The 21,635-nt window shown below is 36.2% G+C and overlaps 1 protein-coding gene across 1 annotated transcript in view; it reads right to left on the bottom strand.

Moving 5' to 3' along the window:
* Positions 1 to 10,301: 10,301 nt before the first annotated feature.
* LOC149220331 (purple acid phosphatase 18-like) overlaps positions 10,302 to 21,635 on the bottom strand; it is an 85,388-nt gene continuing 74,054 nt past the window's right edge. The window contains exons 2-6 of the mRNA XM_089384755.1: positions 12,157 to 12,448; positions 11,339 to 11,718; positions 11,024 to 11,212; positions 10,827 to 10,915; positions 10,302 to 10,737 (exon numbers count right to left, since the gene is read on the bottom strand). Of these exons, the coding sequence (XP_089240881.1) occupies positions 10,548 to 10,737; positions 10,827 to 10,915; positions 11,024 to 11,212; positions 11,339 to 11,718; positions 12,157 to 12,448 (1,140 nt within the window). The 3' untranslated portion in view covers positions 10,302 to 10,547. The remainder of the gene's footprint in view (positions 10,738 to 10,826; positions 10,916 to 11,023; positions 11,213 to 11,338; positions 11,719 to 12,156; positions 12,449 to 21,635) is intronic.

Here is a 21,635-nt window from a genome sequence, read left to right as displayed (position 1 = left end):
TAGCTACCACGCTGAGCGTGGTTTGATGTTGGCCCTGGATCCTACCTTTTTAGCCTGAGTTAAATCTAGGCACTAACAGAAGGCTAAGTTGATTGGGAGGTTGACCAAACTATTTCAAGATATTTTGACCAGCGTTGACTGAAATTGCAGAACTAGGGTTTCCACAAGTCAAAATTTGACTTTGACCAGATTTTGAGGGACTATTTTGGGATTGTTCTTGGTTGACTTTGACCAACAAAGGAGGTTGCATTTTCTGACTATTGACCGAGATGATTTAGAGGTGGTTTGATAGTTGACCATTGATTGATTAGGGTTGTTGCTGCAGCTACTAATCGGAATTGCAGACTTTGACTTTGGATCAGATTTGACTTGTTCGCTCATCTTTGACTGGATATTGATTGGTTGGCTTGGATAGTCAAAGTTGTTGACCTTTGACTCTTTTGTTGATGAATTGCAACATTGTATCTCTCTACTGAACATTTGATGACAATCTAATAAAAGAAGAATTTGTAAAGGGTTCCCCCGTCAAGGGGTTTTTCCCTGGTCTTTGACCAAAGATTGTCTCTCTCTCTCTCTCTCTCTTGTTCTTGGTTGTCTTTTATTGTGCATTGGTTTACTGGTCTATCTACAATTGCTTATTGTTGCTAGAAGATTGAACGTATTGAATAAAGTGATTGTTAATTGAAGGAAAAATGAAAAATTGTTGTAAGTGATTGTGCTAAGCATAGAACACTAGAAAATTAACAATCAGTGATTGGAATGCCTTTCTTTTTTTACAATATATATATATATATAAGACAGAAAATTGAATTGTCTCAACTTCGCCTAACATCATGTTTCAGCTACAATTTGTTCTACCATCATTTTTCTAGAAATTAAGACTACCATATTACAAAAAAATAAAGTGAGACTCAATCCCTCGAGCTATATTTGTTCTACCATCATTTTCCTAGAAATTAAGACTACCATATTATTTCAAAATAAAGTGAGATTCTTATCTTATTTTGAAGAATAGTTATTTATGTAAACCATCCTAGATCCATCTTAACTCCAAATCTACCAAGTGCCGAGCGGGGTTAACTCTGGATCTACCAAGTGCCGAGCGGGGTTAACTCTGGATCTACCAAGTGCCGAGAGGGATCAAATATCTTGAGCTGCAAACTCTACAGCCCAGTATAGGGGTAATGTGTGGATGTAATGTAATAAAGTGTGTAAACATTTTTACATGTTGGCTTGATATGTTGAATTTATATTAATATGTCCAATTTATAATATGTAAATTGGTAAACATTTACACCCCAAGCAAAATGTTGTAGTGTCCATAAAAAATTAAAAGTAAACAAAATAATAAAATTCAAATTTGTTACATTGTAATTTTGTTTTTATTCAAGAGTGTAAACTTATGTGATTCATAATGATTTTTCTAGTTAATTCTTCGAGTAGAAACAATAAGTTAAGATCATTTTTACCTTATAAAATAGAATAATGATTATGTAACCATATTTAAATTTAATTAATAAGCACATAAATTTACAATATAACAATATGTTTAATGGTGGATATTCACGTCCACTTTGTCATAGATATTATAATTGTAAATATGCTTTGTTACAATACAATGGGCCAATACCATGGGTCATCAATACAACATGCCCAAAAACCATCTCTCATTTCACACTCAAAATATTTTATAATATTTTATTTGAATTTAATTTTATAATATTTTGTTATTATATTTAAAAGAAAAAATATTATAATTACTTTTGAGATATATCTACATCTCTATCACATGGAAATATATAAGATATAAATATATTCACCACCACTTTACCATGAATATTCACCACCACTTTACCATGGATATTACTAACCATACCATACCATGGGCCAATATGATGGCTCATCAATACCACATGCCCAAAAACCATCCCTCATTTCACAATCAAAATAATACTTAAAATTAACAAGACTTTTACAATGGATACTCACCCGACTTTACCTTGGATATTAATAACCGTACCATAATTTAATTCTATTACATTTTTGGGCCAAGAGACACTCTCCATCCCAGTGTGGAAGAGGAGTTGTAGTTTCCAGTTATATTATGTTATCTAAACATTTTGACCGGTCAAATTAGATAATCTATATATATATATATATATTTTAAAACATTTTGACTCAGTAAAATTATATAAAAATAAAAATTAAGCTAAAAAAATAAAATTAGTAATTAAACCAGCGTAGATCCATCTTAACCCGAGATCTATCAAGCTCTGAGAGAGATCAAATATCTCAGGTACAAACCATTTTTCAAGTTTTGCACTCATAAAAGAGGTTTGCACTTTGAGAGATTTGATCCACCAGACACTTGATAGATCTGGAGTTAAGATGGATCTAGGTTGATTTAGAGTAAAAAAATAGATCCAGAGTTAAGATGGATCTAGGTTGGTTTAAAGTAAAAAGAGATTTGATCCCTCTTAGTGCTTGATATATCTGGACTTAAGATAGATCTAGGTTGGTTAATACATGTTACAGATTTTTTTAACAAAGTTATAATGATTTTAACAAAACTAGACATGCATGTTAGAGCTCATAGATCTCAATGGTTGCAGCTTGGCTCTAGTACCATATGTAATAGCCCAAAATTTAAACATGCAAATTATTTACATCAATTAATGTTATTAATAATCAACATAAAAAAATTCCAGTTGGTTAATATATAATTTACAAAACCACGAGAGATTAGGACTTAGTTGTAAAATGAAGATTTATATTTCTTGAAAATTTAGAGTCGTTGTGCTATTCAAATCCCGTTGACCGCAACCAACATTTTAGGGACAACTCTCCGCCTAATTGTAGGCTTAACAACCTAAGGCTTTCTATAAAACATTTTGGGGACGACTTTCCGCCTAATTGTAGGCTCAATAGCCTAAGGCTTTCTATAGTTGGTCACGTCTGAACCCTCAATCAACTACCTTAGCTAGTGAATCCTTATCTCCTAGAATTATCCCGAAGAGAATAATGTCTCGCATCCTCCTTTTTATCTATTAAATAGAAAAAATTGTTCCAAAAATGGAAAGAGAACTTTCATGCACACAGTGTCATTATGCCAATTTTTATCTTTTATCTTAAATTTATCTTAAATCTTTTTTTCCATAATTTGACTATTATTTATTTTATTTTTTTACTCTTTTATTAAAATTGCTTATTCTTGTTATTTTATGGTTTATTTTTATTGATTTATTTAAATCTTCACCTATTATTATTATTACAACATTCCTATAATGAAAATGCAAAAGAAATTAAAATCTGAGTTTTGAAAAAAATCCTCAAGGACGCTTACCCCAAGAAATATTTGATATCCTAGTTTTTGTTGGTATTTGAGCCTATTAACATTCAAATAAGAAAGAAATACACAAAATATAGAAATTGAATCGCACAACAAGAAACACAAAGAACTTACGTGGTAAAACCCTAACAGTGTGTCAAAGAAACCTCCATGGGGCAAGGGATTGGAATTCTTATTACACCAATGTCAAGAATGACTCTCCATTGTACATCAAGTCTCTCGAGCAATCACCATTTTAATACAAAGACTCTGTTACATAACTCCCTATAGTTACACAATTGTTTGAACAATAAAATTAAATTTACTCAGATACTTACATTGTTGACATTAATTGTTGTCATTCTTTAACAATCTCCACCTTGACAACAATTTCCTATTCCCTTGCCCGTGCTCATTCATCATCTCTTCTGCAAGCCAAGAGAAGCCAAATATCATCATAGTTTCTCTACTAAAACTGGCTTTGTGAACATGTCTGCACGATTCTCCTGTGTATGGACCTTCTTGAGATTTACTTTTCCGCGATCAATGACTTGTCTTACAAAATGGTACCTTACATCAATGTGCTTAGTCTAGCTGTGATAAGTTGGATTTGTAGCGAAATAAATATCACTTGGACTGTCACATAATAGATTCACTTACTCCTGCGTCCTTCCAACCTCATCAAGTAGACCTTTCAACCAGATTGCCTCTTTACAAGCATCTGAAGCAGTTATATACTATGCTTCAGTAGTGGACAAAGCAACTGTTTCTTAAAGGTTTGACATCCAACTAATTTCTCCACTTGTAAGAGTAAAGACATATCTTGTAGTAGATCTCCTCTTGTCCAAATCACTTGCATAATCAGCATCCACATATCTGCAGACTGAACCTTCACAACCATTAAAGGTGATACAATGGTCACTTGTGCCTCTCAAATACCGAAGCACCCATTTCACTGCTTGTCAATGTTCTTCTCCTAGATTTGCCATGAACTACTATCAACTCAACACCAATTGCATGTGAAATGTCAGGTCTTGTAGATACTATCGCATACATTAAGTTGCCTACTGCATTTGCATATGGTACACAGAGCATATAATTCTTTTCTTCATTAGTTCTAGGACTCAAACCCGAAGAAAGCTTAAAATGAGAAGCTAAAGGAACAGTGACAGGTTTCACATTGTCCATACCGAACTTTGCAAGTACTTTCTCCACATACTTCTGTTGTGATAACTAGAACTTTCCATTTTTTCTGTCTCTATGTATCTCCATGCCCAAGATATGTTTTGCAGCTCCAAGATCCTTCATATCAAACATCCTAGAAAGTTGAGCCTTTAACATGTTGATCTCTTCCATTATTTTGCTTGCAATAAGCATATCGTCAACATACAAGACCAAGATAATGAATATGCCATTAAAACTCTTAAAGTACACACAATGATCATACTCACTTCTAGTGATTTTTGGCTCACCATGAAGGAGACAAACTTCCTGTACCACTTCCTGGGAGACTGCCTCAAACCATACAATGATAACCTGAGCTTGCAACCTAATATTTTGTTGCGGCCTTGTACAAAACCTTCTAGTTGTTCCATATAAATCTCTTTATCCAAATCTCCATGAAGAAAAGTTGTTTTAACATCTAACTCTTCTAACTCAAGATCAAGTAATGCAATTAGTGATAACACAGTGCGAATAGAAACAAGTTTTATGACTAGTGAAAAAATATCATGAAAGTCAACAACTTCTACCTGAGAATACCCTTTTGCTACTAGTCTTGCCTTATATCTTTCAATACTTCCATCAACATTTTGCTTAAATTTGAAGACCCATCTGCATCCGACAACACTTCTCCCTTTAGGAAGTTCCACAAGATCTCAGGTTTTGTTCTTGGCTAAGGAATCAATTTCCTTGTCTATAACCTTTTTCCATTTTTCACTATCTGCATCATCCATTGCTTCCTGATAACAAGAAGGCTCTCCATCTTCAGTAATCAACGCGATAGAGGAAGTAGAATCTTCATACCTTTTGGGTGTTCTTCTTTCCCTTGTAGACCTTCTTAGAGTGATTGGTTCTTTGACTGGTTCTTGCACTTCTACAGTTTCCTTTGCATCTTCTTCACCTTTTTCTATTTTTCACTATCTGCATCATCCATTGCTTCCTGATAACAAGAAGGTTATCCATCTTCAATAATCAACGCGATAGAGGAAGTAGAATCTTCATACCTTTTGGGTGTTCTTCTTTCCCTTGTAGACCTCCTTAGAGTGACTGGTTCTTGAACTTCTACAATTTCCTTTGCATCTTCTTCACATTTTTCTTCAAAAGTCTCTCCTTCCTTTCGCGTTTGCAAAATAAGTTTAGTCTCCAACTGAATTTGTTGATTCGGCGATACCTATACTTGTTCAACTTTTTCAACATCTGATTTTAGAAAGAAAAAAAAATCATCAAATGTTACATCTCTACTAATGATTATCTTACATGAAGAAGGATCCCACAACCTGTATCATTTCACCGCGTATTCATACCCAATAAAGACACATCATTTTTCTTTAGGGTCTAACTTAGAATGTTGATTCTTTGGAATAAGAGCATATGCATCACAACCAAAAATTCTTAAATGTGTATAATCACAAGACTAACCCGACCAAACTTCTTTAGGAATTTTACAATTAATGGCAACTAAAGGTGATGTGTTTACCAAATAACAAACAGTAGATATTGCTTCTGCCCACAACTACTTTTGCAAGTTAGCATTGTTGATCATGCTTCTGGCTCTCTCCATAAGAGTCACATTCATACGTTCAGCAACGCTATTTTGCTAAGGAGTATAGATAACAAATTTATGTCTAACAATCCCTTCATCCTTGCAATATTGTTCAAATTCTAAGGAAGTAAATTCACCGTCATTGTCATTTCTTAAACATTTAATTGATTTACATGTTTCTTTTCAACCATAGCTTGAATTGTTTAAAAACATTAAATACATCAGTGTTTCTTTTCAACATATAGACCCAAACTTTCCTGGATTAATCATCAATAAATGTTACGAAGTAAGATGCACCTCCATAAGATACTGTAGGAGATGGTCCCCAAAGATCAGAATGAATATAGTCCAAAATTCCTTTACTATTATGACTTCTGATTTTAAATTTTTGTTTACATTGTTTTCCATATACACAATGTTTGCAAAAATCCAAACTCAATGATTTCAAATTAGGAAATAATTTGCAATTCATCAATACTTGAAGGCTCTTTCCGCTCATGTGGCCCAGTCATTGATGCCATATGCAAGTATGTTCTTTTTCCTTCTCAGATACAATTGTTGTCTCACTGACCTGAGTACTTCCTTTGAGTCTATAAAGGTTTCCAATCTTCTCTGCCTTCATAACAACCAGAGCGCCCTTTGAAACTTTCAGCACTCCACCTTGACTTGTAAACTTGTAACCTTCCGAGTCCAATACTCCCAAAGAAATCAATTTTTTCTTAACTTAGGTACATGTCTAACATCAGTTAATATTCTAACTGTATTATCATACATTTTAATTCTAACATTTCTCATCCCAATAGTTTGACAAGATACATTATTACCCATAAACATAAAACTACCATTCACAACTTGATATGAAGTGAACTAATTTATGTGCGGACTCATGTGATGAGAAGCACCAGAATCTAACAACCAATTTTCATAATGTTGAGAAACATTGCAAACAGGCATAGCTTCATCTACCATACCTAATTCAACAGATAAAACTTCATCAATCATACTTGACTCAACTTGATTTGCTTCCTTCTTTGGGTTTTCAACGGACTCCTTTCTTTTCCAACAATCTTTCTTGAGATGCCCTGTTTTGTTGCAATACCAGCATTTGACTTTACACTTCTTGCCTTTTGATTTTGATCTAGAAGAACTTCTTGCTTTCTCTCCTCTTTCCTTGGACCGACCTCTGGCTACCATGGATTCTGGCATGGAAGTTTCAATGCTAGACTTCCTCCGTACTTCTTCAGATAATAAAGCTCCCACAACATAATCAAATTCTAAAGATTCAGTTGTGCTCAAACTGATAAAAGTCACAAAGTGATCCCAAGACTTGGGCAAGGAACACAACAAGGTCATAACTTTAACTTCTTCAAATTTAACATCCATATCTGACAACTGGCAAATAAGTGTATTAAATACATTTAAGTGTTCTACAACTTTAGTACCCTCCTTCATCTGAAGGCTATACAGTGGCATCTTCAAATAAATTATGTTGTTTAAAGATTTGGTCATATACAGTGTTTCCAGCTTCCCCCACAAACTTGCCGCTGAGGTTTCTTCAACAATGTTGAAGAGAACTTAACCCACAAGGCACAACCTAATGGTACTAAGAGCTCGAGCATCCAAGTCCTCCCAATCCAAATATGTCATGCCAGCAAGTTTCTTCCTAACCCCATCTAATGCTTTGTGTAACCCTTGTTGCACCAGCAAATCCCGTATCTTCAGTTTCCACAATGCAAAATTATTCTTATTGGTGAACTTCTCCACCTCAAACTTAGCATTTGTCATTTTCGCCATTTCTTCCTACACAGACTTCTTTTTCTTAAATCTTTATTAATGATTGCGTTCCTTCAAAACAATTCTGCGAGAGTTTCCTTTCTATTTTCAGCTAGGGTTTTCAACTAGGGTTTTAAAATCTGCTTCTTGTTATAAAACAAATTCTTAAAAAGAAAACCTACTTCCCTTTCTTTTTTTTCAGAAATCCAAACTTTCTCCCTTTATAAATGACTCCAATCTACAAAAGCCCTATTTTTAAAAAAGGAATCCAACAGCCAAATCTCCAAATTTGCACTAAACAATTTTCAATATATGAAAAACTTTCACCAAAAAATATTGTACCCGATGGCTTAGTTTTTGATTTGTTGTGCAGATAATATTTATGGCTCCTAGCAGGTCCTTTGACAATTGACCCTCTCTCAACCTTCATGTGGAAAAAAAAAATAACGATGTAAGGAAAACAGTGAAACCCCTCAAACTTTCCATCTAGGCATGTGATCGCTTCTGCAAGATTGCTTTTGAAGGTCACTCCTTGGCGGCTCAACAAAGCACAGTCAACAATACGGCTCCACGATTTCCAGAAGTCTGCGCTTTCCTTGGCGGCTTTCCAGAAGTCTGTTGTTTCTACAGGATTCCAGCCTCCAAACAAGGTCGCTTTGCTTTGTTCCAGACATGTTGGTTGTCAATACGCAAAGGCTAGCAGCTCAACAAAGCAAACAGCTCATCTCTCCTCTGCTACGACTTTCTCAGTGGCAGACAAGGTCGGTTCCTCGTTTCAGTCGGTCATCGGACTTACTCTGTTGCGGCTTCTTTAGCATAGTCCCTTATTTACAGTCAGCCTCATATAAAGCAATAACAACGCTGCACTATGACTATCATAACTTAAAAAAAAAAAAATTGACCTCGTGGCCTCAGAGTCTTCTTCGACTTCTTCCTAGCCCCAAATTCTTCTTCGATTGTTCGCCTTGGATTTCTTATGCAACCTCACTCAAGCCTTCCTAAACCATAAGATTATTCTCATCCTTAGCTTTGATACCACTTAGTTGCTATTTGAGCCCATTAACATTCAAAAAAGAAAGAAATGCACAAAATATAGAAACTGAATCGCACAATAAGAAATACAAAGAATTTGTGGTAAAACCCTGACTGTGTGTCAAGGAAACCCCCACGGGGCAAGGGATTGAAATTCTTATTACACCAATGTAAAGAATGACTCTCCAATGTACATCAAGCCTTTCGAGCAATCACCATATCACCATTTTAATACAAAAACTCTATTACATAACTCCCTATAGTTACACAATTGTCTGAATGGTAAAACTAAATTTACTCAGATAATTACATTGTTAACATTAATTGTTGTCATTCTTTAACAGTTTCTGAACTCAACCTAAAGGGTAACTGCTTTCTGGGTGGAGTCGCCAAGAAAGCAGATGCTGAGCCAAGAAATTTCTTTACATCTGCTATGTTCTTTTTGTGTGCAATAGAGGGATATTCATATTTCTATGAAGGAATAAATGTCGATTAACAAGTTTAAGTAAACGTTTTCTCTCTTGTGCTTATTTTCATTTAACTTACAAAATATTCTTTCATTTTTTTGCAACATGACTAGGAACTCTTTTTTTAAAGTTGTTCTTTGTTTGAAGTAAACACGGGTACAAACTCTTCATTTTGCTATACTTTTTGAACAAAATGACCAGGGAATTTTTGTCTTCGTTTGTCTTTGAAGTAAACATAGTTAGTATAATTTTGTTTCATACGGCTGGAGCATTCCTTTGTCATCATCAAAGTTGCCATTATTGCATACCCATTTTCCTAATAATGCTGTAGGATTGGTATCATTGTAGAAGCTACTAAGAATTAAGAATTTAATAAGTATACAATACTTTTTACAGATTGAAGATTACAAAATCCCTAATAGCTATTACAATTGGTGTCATTGTAACAACTATTAGGAAAATGGGTGTGCAATACTTTCTACAAATTAAAGACAGCAATTGTGATGATAACAAAATCCCTAACAGCTGTTGCAATCGGTGCCATTGTAATAACTATAAGGAAAATGGGTATGCAATACTTTCTACAAATTAAAGACAGCAATTGTGATGATAACAAAATCCCTAACAGCTGTTGCAATCGATGCCATTGTAACAACTATAAGGAAAATGGGTGTGCAATACTTTCTACAAATTCAAGACAGCAATTGTGATGATAATAAAGCAACAGTCCAGTTATAGACAGCAATTCTGATGATAACAAAGCAACAGTCCACCTATATGAATCATTTGCATATCTGCTGCTCATTTCAATGGAAGAACAGTTTCAGAGAAAAATAAATAAAAATCTCAGTGGTTCTGTTTAAAAATATAGTGAAGACAAAAGAAGCACAAGAACAAAATTTGACACTCGTCAATCAATGATTATCACTCCATTGAATAAAGAAAAAGCACTAAAAGATCTGAAGAAATGTGAGATAATGATTCATGAGCTTTTCTAGTCCCCGAATGCATCCTTCTTCCAAAAACTAGCCCATTGTACATTTATCTTTTCTAGGATGTATTATCATTCATTCAGTACATGATAAATATATGTTTTCTAACTTCTGTTCAATAATGCCCTACTGTGCAATTACTCGATAAGCTAAGATTGTTGATCCAAGTTGCATCTGCTATAGTTGATGCATTAATGCTCTACTGTGCAATTACTTGATAAGCTAAGATTGTTGATCCAACTTTCATCTGCTATAGTTGATGCATTATCATCATTACGATGCCATCTCCATTGTGCATGGGTTGCATTGTAAATTGTAAGTTCACCATGTCCAAAGCTCGCCTCTCGAAATAATGACCACTGAGGTTGTGGATCCAGAAAACTGTGAGGAGTTTGGCAAATATTAGTCAGTGCACCTGTTAGTGCAGAAAAAGAAGAAAATGCCTGAAATTTATTGAGCATTCGACATACTCAGAATCAAGGCCTTTTGTACTCCCTCCATCGCCTATGGTAATATGTACAGCTCCACAGGCATTGGCAGTATTCATGTAAACTCGACTCTGAAAGAAAACATACAAGTTGATCAGACATTGAATAAGCTACAAGGACCTGCATTTACTGGTACAGAAACTAACCAGGCATGGCCGTGCAAACTTCAATGTACTTACAAAGCGTTCATAGGCATGGATATGACCAGCAAAAGCAATATCAACTTTTGCATCATAAAGTAGAGGCTCCATTGCTGCCCTCATATCATCACCCTCACCCCGATGAGCAGCATTACTGTTATACCAAGGGACATGGAACAGCGCAATAATCCAGGGCGTCCTGGTTTTGTTTACTCTTGAAAGGTCAGCCTGAAAATTGCAAACATCCTAACTTCTAAGACTTATTGCATTGCACGTATATTATCTTAAGTTATATCACATGGAACGTAAGGGTTAACAAGCATACATATTTATATAATCTAAATAAGAAGAGACCTGAAGCCACTCATATTGGTCAGAATTTTGTTTATACTTCGCAAATGAACCAAGCATTACTATGTGTACTCCTGCAACTTCAAAGGAGTAATAAAGATTTGAACTTGAACCACTTTCTTCAAAAGGCATTCTCCATCGTGCATTGTAAGCAATAAATTCTGTGGTAATAACAATGGGAATGGTCTCAATCTCTGCCTCTCCTTCCGTGACCATCCATGGTCTTGTACTTGCCAAAGGCTGTACTAACATTCCAAATGAATCCCACAATGGCTGTTGGGTATCTGCATATGAAAGACCACCTGGCAACAAAAAGACATCATAATTTGTCTGCTGAATGTGTTGTAATGTTGAATTTGTCTGCCCTGTCTGTCCCAGGTCACCTGTTGTAAATTGAAGAAAAACACATGAGATGTTTACTGTGAAGTGTATTGATAATATAAGTGTGAAGAAATCGTTAGCCATAATTACTAGGCAGCTCAAAGAAATATAGAGCAGATGATATTGTAATATTGGATCAGTCTGCAGTCTATTTAGTATTTTTCTTAGTTGGGATGGTGAAACACAGGGATCAAAGCGTAACTCCATGCTTGTTAGGCACCCATGTTCTCACCATGGTTGGGAATCAACAATGATGAAAAATATAGGTGCTCAAAGCAGAGGACAGGGAAAAGAAAAATGATGAAAAGCAGAGATCAAAGGAAGAATAGATGGGGATATTCTATCTCCATGCACATCTTGTTCTTTTTAAAATTTCAAGTGTGTTAGAATTTGGTATATACCAAATAACAAAATAAGATGGAAATGGGATATGGTCTTACCCACAATTGCAAAAGTTATGGGGAATTGTGATCTCGGTGTTTTGAAGCTATACTCTGGACCATAAGTTCCACAACGATAATAATAAATTGTATTAGCTTCTAATGGCCCAAGTATAACATGGTGAATCTGGCCAGATCTGAAACCCAAGTAAGTATACGAAGTGTTTTCTCCCTTGGCTGAAGAATTGTATGCTCCTGGAGAGGTTCCATACTCCACAACTGAGGGTACATTGGTATCATTTGTAATCCATGTTATTCTCATCTGATTTTCTCCTATCAAAGAAACATGTACCTACAAAGTGAAAAAATGTCATGAGACCTTCTTGGTCAAAAGTGTTACAAATCACTCGTCCAGTTAATATTTCTTTACAAACTGACAATTTTCTTCAAAAGTTACTTGTGCCATTGATATGTTTTTATGCTTCATATGGAAACCATTATTCCTTGTCATATCAGCCTTATTTTTCAGGTAACAAAATTTAACTTTTAACACCTTAGGACTCAGAAGTGGATGGATCTGTCAATTGCATGTTGCAAAAAACCTCAAATTAGTGGTGGCATTCCTTTGAAACAAGAAAACTACACACTCCTCCTATACTCGATGTTAAAATTCATGATTTTAAAGCTCAACAGAATATATGGACCAAATTGCATTGACACACCATTCACAATGCAGAAGCTAACAAAACAAACTATTGCCCACGAGAAAACATAGATAAAGAATACCTCTGAGTTTAGAAGCAAAGACACTAAAATCATAGGTGCATGCACAAGCTGCAATGTAACTTGAGTGTGAGTGAAACAGATTTTCAAAAGCTTTACGTTTTGGCAATGCATCTGAACATTGATTACCTTTTTAGCAATATATAAACATACAAATATAGATAATAGCTACAAGGTACACAAAAATTTTGAAGACATCAATCATCTGCAAAGATGAAGCCACAAAAGATGTTGCTACAGAAAAAAGCAATTTGTTATGAAAATTGAAAAATGGGAGTTACCCTTCATTAGTACAAAATTAACAGAGTTTATGGAATTGACTCACATTTTGGTAGACTCGCAGTTTTCTGCTCAAGAAATTTGTGAAGTTAGGCACAAGTGGCAGTCCAAGAGACTCCTTATAGTATGAGGTTCAGCTAGCAAATGGGAATGTGGTATAACACAAGGTATCATATGACCCAAATATATATATTTCAACAACAATCATCAAAATGTATGATATTATCCTCAATTCCAAAGCAACTTATCAATATGATTCTTCTCCATCCAGGAGATCATATCATTTGTTTTAACAACAGAAAAAGAATCAAGCTATATGGGGATGTTAGCACTCAAAACTGTCCTTGTGACCTGCCACAAGATCAAAAGGGCATTTTGGGTGTAACACCAAGAAACTGGCCCCAACTGTCACCATGGTTGGTTTCTTCTCACCTTGCGCTGGTGCTTTTGCAGCCTCAGAGGGGTATCCTTAGAAAACTTTATTTAAAAATTATGATTTGAGTGACAAGTGACATAGTCGATTGGGTGAATGGAGCAAGGAGAGAAGAAAATATGCAAGATAGATTGTTTAATCCCAATCTTACTGGTTAGGAAATTGCCAACTTGAAAAGTTTAGCAAGTTGGAAAGCCATCTTCTTTATTAAACATTCCAGGTAGAAGATCAAATTTCAATGGTCAAAAGATATTCTTAGATTACCAATCCTGAAAGTACAATTAACAAGTTGGTAAGTCCTCAGACCAACTTCTCAAGCCCACCAAAATCAGTCTCGTATGTTGTTTCCGCTTCTTCAAAGTGACAACGAGAAATAAAGAGGAAAAAAGCGGGAGGACTCATGGATAGCCAACCACCCTCTTTATTTCCTTTGTAGCCTTTATATACTGAAGCTAGAGGTCTAAACAATCTCTCTCATTATAGAAGGGGGTAACTTCCCTACTGGTTGAGAATAGAATGCAACTGCTGCTAGGAATAAATGAGCAACTTCCTGGATTAATTCCACAGTAATACACCCTCTTCATGTGTCAAAAACAGAATGTAAATGCCTCATTTAGGTGCTCTTATTGTTGTCAGGAAATGGAAGCGCAACCACTGCCAGAAATAGATATTTGATAAGTCTGACAAGGGATCATATGACCCAAATATATCTATTTCAACAACAATCATCAAAATGTATGATGTTATCCTCAATTCCAAAGCAACTTATCAATACGATTCTTCTCTGTCCTGAAGATCATATCATTTGTTTCAACAATGGAAAAGGAATCAAGCTATATGGGGAAATTAGCACTTGAAACTGTCCTTGTGACCTGCCACGAGATCAAAAGGGAATTTTGGGTGTAACACCAAGAAACCAGCCCCAACTGTCACCATGGTTGGTTTCTTCTCACCTTGTGTTGGTGCGTTTCCAGCCTCAGAGGGGTATCGCTAGAAAAACTTGATTTAAAAATTATGATTTAAGTGACCAGTGACATAGTCAATTGGGTGAATGGAGCAAGGGGAGAAGAAAATATGCAAGATAGATTGTTTAATCCCAATCTTACTGGTTAGAAAATTCCCACCTTGGAAAGTTTAGCAAGTTGGAAATCCATATGCTTGATCAAACATTCTACGTAGAAGATCAAATTTCAATGGTCAAAAGAGATCCTTAGATTACCAACCCTGAAAGTACAATTAACAAGTTGATAAGTCCTCAGACCGAGTTCTCAAGCTCACCAAAATCAGTCTCATATGCTGTTTCCACTTCTTAAAAGTGACAACGAGAAGAAAGTGGAAAAAAGTGGGAGGACTCATGGATAACCAACCACCCTCTTTCTTTCCTTTCTAGCCTTTATATACGGAAGCTAGAGGTCTAAACAATCTCTCTGAGTATAGAAGGGGATAACTTCCCTAGTGGGATGCCCTCCTAGTGGTTGAGAGTAGAATGTAACTGCTGCTAGGACTAAATGAGCAACTTCCTGGATTAATCCCACAGTAATACATCCTCTTCATGTGCCAAAAAAAGAATGTAACTCTTTCATTTAGGTGCCCTTAATGTTGTCAGGAAATGGAAGTGCAAGCACTACCAGAAATATATATTTGACAAATCTAACAATGGTAGGAAGGGTGTCAGGTAGAACAAACTTAAAAATGGAGCCCTCTAATCTTGTAGAAAACTTCTCTCCAGTTGGAAAAATCTGCCAATAATGAAAGTGAAAGTTTTCATTGATCAGGAAATCTAATGAATTTTTGACAATCTGGATCATTTTAGAATTGGGCAAGAGCCCTAAAGGCATTATTTTCAATGTTCCACCAAGTTTCCGGGACGAGGAGGCGAGAGAGGGAGGATACGCGGGAGTGGCCTATGCAAAAGCTTCCCACCAATTTTTAGGAAACGTGGGGGGACGTCAAGGTCTTAAAAACTTATAAATATAAAATATAATTTATAAATCAATGAATCATATAAGTTTATAACTGAAACAAATTTAAAACAAAAAGCTGCAAAGCATGATCATTGATATAAATTATAATCATACATCATACATTATGATTAATCATTAAACCATATTGAATCTTGATGTTCCACTTCCAAGTTCCTACTATGAACATTGAATACTGAATATTGAAATAAAATTATAAAAGTCAAGTCTGATACATCAAGAGTCAAAATTTTATAGAGTCAGAATAACATAAGAAGTTAGAACATCAACATATCAAAAGATAAACGAGCATAATTTTGCTCAAGGTAATGCCCCGCTAGTCTCTGCATCCAGCTACTACATGAATAAATCAGGATCAACCATATCACCATCTGAATCTGAATCACTAGCATTCTCAAACATGCTAAGTGGCACACCAACCAACCCCATTTGTCTCTCATCAAGTCTCTCCACCATATCTACCTGTGCATCATCCTCTGGATCAACATCCCATCGTGTTGTTGGTCCCTTCAAATACTTAGGTGTCTTCCTATGCTCAAGACGTAGGGCACTGTGCACAGCAACTAACTTCTCCGCTCTTTTAGAAGTAAGCTTGTTCCTCTTGATAGAGTGGATGAAGCTATATGTGGACTAATTCCTCTCTGCTACAGAGGAACTAGCAATCTGAGACAACAAACGCATAGCTAGATGTTTGAGCTCTAGAGCACCATCCCCATGCATCCTCCACCAACCAATCGGGTCATCTTGGGCTAGATCTATGCAATTTGCCCGAGCACCACATCTGTTGAAGGGGCCACTAGATGCAAACTAAACAAACTGTCTTCGAAATCTTGCCCCTTCCTCATTGTACATCTTTGCAATTGCATCTAGGAAACCATTCTTTACCTCAGGATCATCAATAGGAGGCACCCTCCCAAGTCTTTCAACATACCATTTTGGGTTTAATGCATATGCTGCCATGTGCAAAGGTGTGTTCATGCGATCCCACCTACACTGAATGAGGAGTTGAATTTGGGATGTATAGAACTCTAATGAGGACTCCCTCTGCTGAATGGCTGCCTTCACACGACCCAGCACGCTATTAAAGGTCTCATAGATTTCTCCAAGACTAGGAGCATCTGAATCAGTGTAACGAATGACCTCCACAATAGGGCCCAAGAATGACACCAAATAAGAACAATTTGTCCACCAATGATTGTCCAACACCTGAAGCCTAACCTTCTTCCCCGTGGCTATCTTTGATTCTGACCACCTTCCCCACTCTGAACTCACAACCAAGGATTGTAGAGGTGCTTGTACCTCTAGCATCCTCTCCAATAAGAGAAAATAGCTAGCATATCTAGTATCAGTGGGCTTGAGGAATTCCTTCCTCGTGTGAGCCCTGTACATGGCCAAGGAGGTGTGGTGGTTGCAAATAAACATCTGCACATCTCTTGCAGCTGTCACCAAGTCTGATATCCATTGAATCTTTCCAATGTCCTTCAATGCATTATTGAGTGCATGCACACAACAAGGAGTCCAAAAAACATGTTGATACTTTCTTTGAATCAATAACCTAGCTAATCTACAAACTATTGTTGCATCTGTCACAACCTACACCACACTATCAAGCCCAACATCCTCTATAGCTTCTTGAAGAAGCTCAAATTGGAAAGATGCATCCTTGCGCTTTCTAGAACAATCAACAACTTTAAGAAAGAATGGACCTTCTAAAGATATCACTATGATGTTGATTAGTGGGAGTTTTCGGATGTCAGTCCATCCATCCATAACAATAGAGCAACCAAACCTCAACCATGTTTGTCTCATTCTCTCTTTTTGCACATTAATTTTAGACACTTGTCTATCTAAAATTGTTGTTCATAACTTATGTTCTCCGGGTGGTACATATGAAGGCCCTATTCTTGCAATTACTTGGACCATTTCCTTGTAATAAGGAGAATGAACAACATGGAAGGGAATTCCATCGGCAAAAAGAAATTTTCCAATTGCATCATCTGTGTCATCTCGATTTAGAACATTGTACATCCCAGAAACTGTAGCAACCATTGCACAAGAACGAGATGCACCAGTAGAAACCATTGTCTTTTTTGATGAAGCACTGGATGGAGGAATATTTGTGGATGGATCAACATGTCTGCTAGAAAATAATCCTTTTTCAGTGGTTGCCCTTTCTAGCCTCCAAAGTTGCTCTCTTTGAGTTGAATTCAGGTTCTTTAAGGGACACATATTGACTCCTTTACCTGTAATAGCCAAAATGTGTTGCTTCACCCTGGTATAGCTACCAACAAAGTGATGCCCACAAATATTGCAGACCCAATCACGTGAGCCACCACCAACTTTTGGATTTTTTCGGGAGTCTGGTTACATAGATCAGAAGCAGTTTTAGAGGATTAAATGTCCCCTTTGCAAATTTTTCTAGATCTCTTGGTGGGCCTTCAGAATCTATCCCATGCAAGGGCCTATTCTAGTTTCTTGCCCTCCCGTGACACCTTTCAATTCCTTCTTGTACATCATGTGGCTCAGTACCACTGTAGTTGTTGTCACTATTCCCACTGTTCCCAGAAGAAGTCTGACTCAAACTCATAGCTGTAAGTTGAATGTAACTTGTAGCCTGTAGGTTGCAGCCTGTAGTGAAAATAAAAAAATTTAAAAACATTACAAAGGCTAACTAATACTAACAGCACACACATTCAACACTGTTTTTTTTTAATTACAAGAAAAAATTAAAATTAATACACAGACAACACTAAAAAATAAAAAAAAAAAAAAAAAATTTACAAAAAAATGAAAAAAACACAGTCAAGTTTCAACACTGAAAATTTTAAAAAATTTAAAATTACAGAAAAAAAATTTAAACGCAACCTAGAGGCACACAGTAAACACAGAAAAACTAAAAAAATTTACAATTTAAAAAAAAAAATGAAAAAAAACAGGGTACTTACAAGTTACTGTGCAAACTATGACCAGGTAAAGACTTTCGATGGGGGCTGCAATTGTGCAACTGATTAAAAAAAAAAAATCGAAGTCCCCAAGTCCCTGGGCTGCATTCAATTCAAGTCGCAGTTCAAGAATGAAGGCTTGAAGCTTCAAGTGTTGGACAGGTCAAGCTTAGCTACTTCAAGTGTTGGACGAAGATGGCATGCAGCAGCGACGGTGGCTTCAAATTTCAATGACGTCCGGCGTCCGGCGTCCAGCATCCACGTCTAGGTCCGTTGTTCAGCAGTGATGGCATCCACGGTCCAGCAACAGATGGCGTCCACAGGTCCAACAGCGGATGGCGTCCACAGGTTTCAATGGTGTCGGCGGCGTCCAACAGCAGCAAGTTAGAAAATAGAATGGTGGAGTGAGGGCGTCGGGCTTCAAGCCTTAAACAATGAAAAAACTAAGTCTAAAACCCTTGGCCATAGTCAAAACAAATAAAAAAAAATTAATTAATTAATTAAAAATTAAAAATAAAAAATAAAAAAAATTAAAAAAAAATTAAAAAACTATGATCTAAAAAAATCAAAATTAGGCAATAGAAACGAACCCCCACGACCCCCGACGACCCTCTTTTGTAGAAACGACCCCTAAACTGGAGGAAACAACCCCCTGGCAAGTTTCCTTGTGTACCCTGTTTTTTGGGAGCGTGGGGAAACGACCCCCTCTCGTCCCCCAACCTCTGGAGCATGAGGGAGCTAGGAAACTCGACCCCTGGGGGGGGGACGCGACCCTATGGAACACTGATTATTTTACCATGCATGGCTCTTCGATCATGGTAGAACTTTGCTCATGCCTGAGATTTCTGCTAGATTCTTATCAGATTTGCAGCCAAAAAGAGGATATGTTGCTAAAAGATCAGCTTACTCCCCAGTAAACAACTTTGAATCGGTGCCCTCTTTTCATCATGTAATTCCCAAAGGTGGTGCACTCTCCATTGAAATGTGCTCCTCATTGATGTGCATAAGTGTTGTGAAGAAAAATTGAACAAAAATACAATTAGTTTCTCTTAGCACTTTTGTCAAACACTTAGTGACCTTAGATTTCTGACTTCAATAAAATCCCAACAGTGAAAATATTTAACTCAATATTTCAACAGTACTCTTATAAGCAGAAACACATGCCATTAAGTACTTGCAAGAGAAAGAAACTAATAGTAGACAACACAGTTATTTAGGGCCAAGCCCAGGGCAAAACCCCAATAAGGGAAAACCTAAAGAAAAGATATTTATCAATGTTGCACTGGCTGTCGGGACGGACGAGGGGTACAGGGGGACAAATTTCTGGGACAGCTAGAGCGCAGCCCCAAATTTTCAAGGAACGACAAGTTGGGGATAGCAAGTGCGGTAACTAATTTTTATATTTATTAAAAAATTAAAATTAAAATAAAATTTAGTAATTCAACATAAACAATGAACATGAATGATAAATTAAAATATAAAAATTAGAACTATTACTAATTTTGAAATTCAAATTACAAAATAAAATACTAATTGTCTAATACTAATACCATCTAATCATCATTGCGCATCACAAAAAAATCTTGTTATCATTGCCTATTTTCAAGAACTTAAGAAGTACTATTAATCTGCTACAACACAATCTACTACTGTCTACATAATCATTATATGATGTTGCAATGCATGATGAATCATTTCAAAATTTAAATAGCAACTAAACTTTAAAGCCTAAAAGTAAAATTTAATAAAACTGTAAACATGAACAAGTCATTAAAATTTAATTATAAATCCCAATTAAGAGTCTAGAAAACCATGGATTATAAATTTATAAATTATAGAGTCATAGACTATGGTCACATCCATAGGTTTAGTGTGCGATAGGTATCATATGAGTCGTCGTGCAATAGGTAGGTTTAGGTAGTATGCATAGTGTTTAGGTTTTTAAATTTCAAAATTGATTTTTAATTTTTACTATTTAGACTTTAGAACTTAGGTTTAATTTTTTTAATTTAAATGTTTTTTAACGATTAAGGAACAAGATATCAGGGGACATCTTAAAGTCCCCGATTTAGCAAGGGATTGGGAAGTCCCCTAAAAGTCCCCGATTTTTCGAGGGACGGCTCGAGTACGGCCTAGAAGTCCCCAAGTCCCCGATGGAGTCCCCAGCCAATTGGGGACGTTTTTGATGAGTTCCAAAGTACCCGGATCGTCGGGACGTAGGAAACGCCATGAAATTTGGTGGGGACAGGTCCCCGTGCAACATAGATATTTATTCTTTAGAGCTCTTAGAAGAATGATACAATCAGAAAAATAGCCAGCCATTAAATACACAGACTTATCTCACAATCAGCCAACCCCCTGCCTCGAAAACAGTGCCAACAAAGATTCCTCGATTTTTTCCCACACGCTGCTCAGAAATCCATACCCTGTATGGTCAAGTACAGCAATAAATGATTTCACAAACTGCCTCAATTTCTGTGTTGACCCACTAAAATTACAGCAGATTTTTATCAAAAATTGTGCCCTTGCCTGTCTCAATTTCTGTGCCCTTGACTACCTCGAAAACTATGCTTTACAGCCCTATTCTCTCCCTTTAAATCTTGGGATCTGTGCCTTGTACTTGCTGAATTTTGTCACACTCCTCCACTTTCATGTGCTCTCTCTCTTTTGTCTCAGATGTGTATCACACACATTAATTATGTCTCTCATCTCTAAATGTATTTTAATACTTTATTTCTCATTGACTTAACCCTAACCTCTCTAACCAACTTTTTCAATGGTTGTGATTTGATTAGATCTAGGGCTCACATTTAACCTCTCATATTAAATACACTTTTAATATTATTAAATGCACTTTAAGTCACCCACTTAAATACACTTTAAGTTTATAAAGTACAAGAAACACTTTAAGAATGTCAATTGAATGTATTCCAGGTGGTTGGGAGGGTTTAATGATAACCTCCCCAACCAAGTTCACGTTTCATTGACATGACTATGTATGGTTATCCTGAAACATGTGGATTATCCAGAAAAATGTTTTACTATGTACCTCTACCTTGAATTAAGGAGGAAGAGGGAAATCTACTTAAAAAAAAAACCACTCTAAGAATAAAAACTCAC

This window comes from Pinus tabuliformis, chromosome Q, assembly GCF_031772625.1.
Source record: "Pinus tabuliformis cultivar Carrire ecotype Pingquan chromosome Q, CPIR1, whole genome shotgun sequence".
Lineage (NCBI taxonomy): Eukaryota > Viridiplantae > Streptophyta > Pinopsida > Pinales > Pinaceae > Pinus > Pinus tabuliformis.
This window is presented reverse-complemented; position numbering and strand designations above follow the sequence as displayed.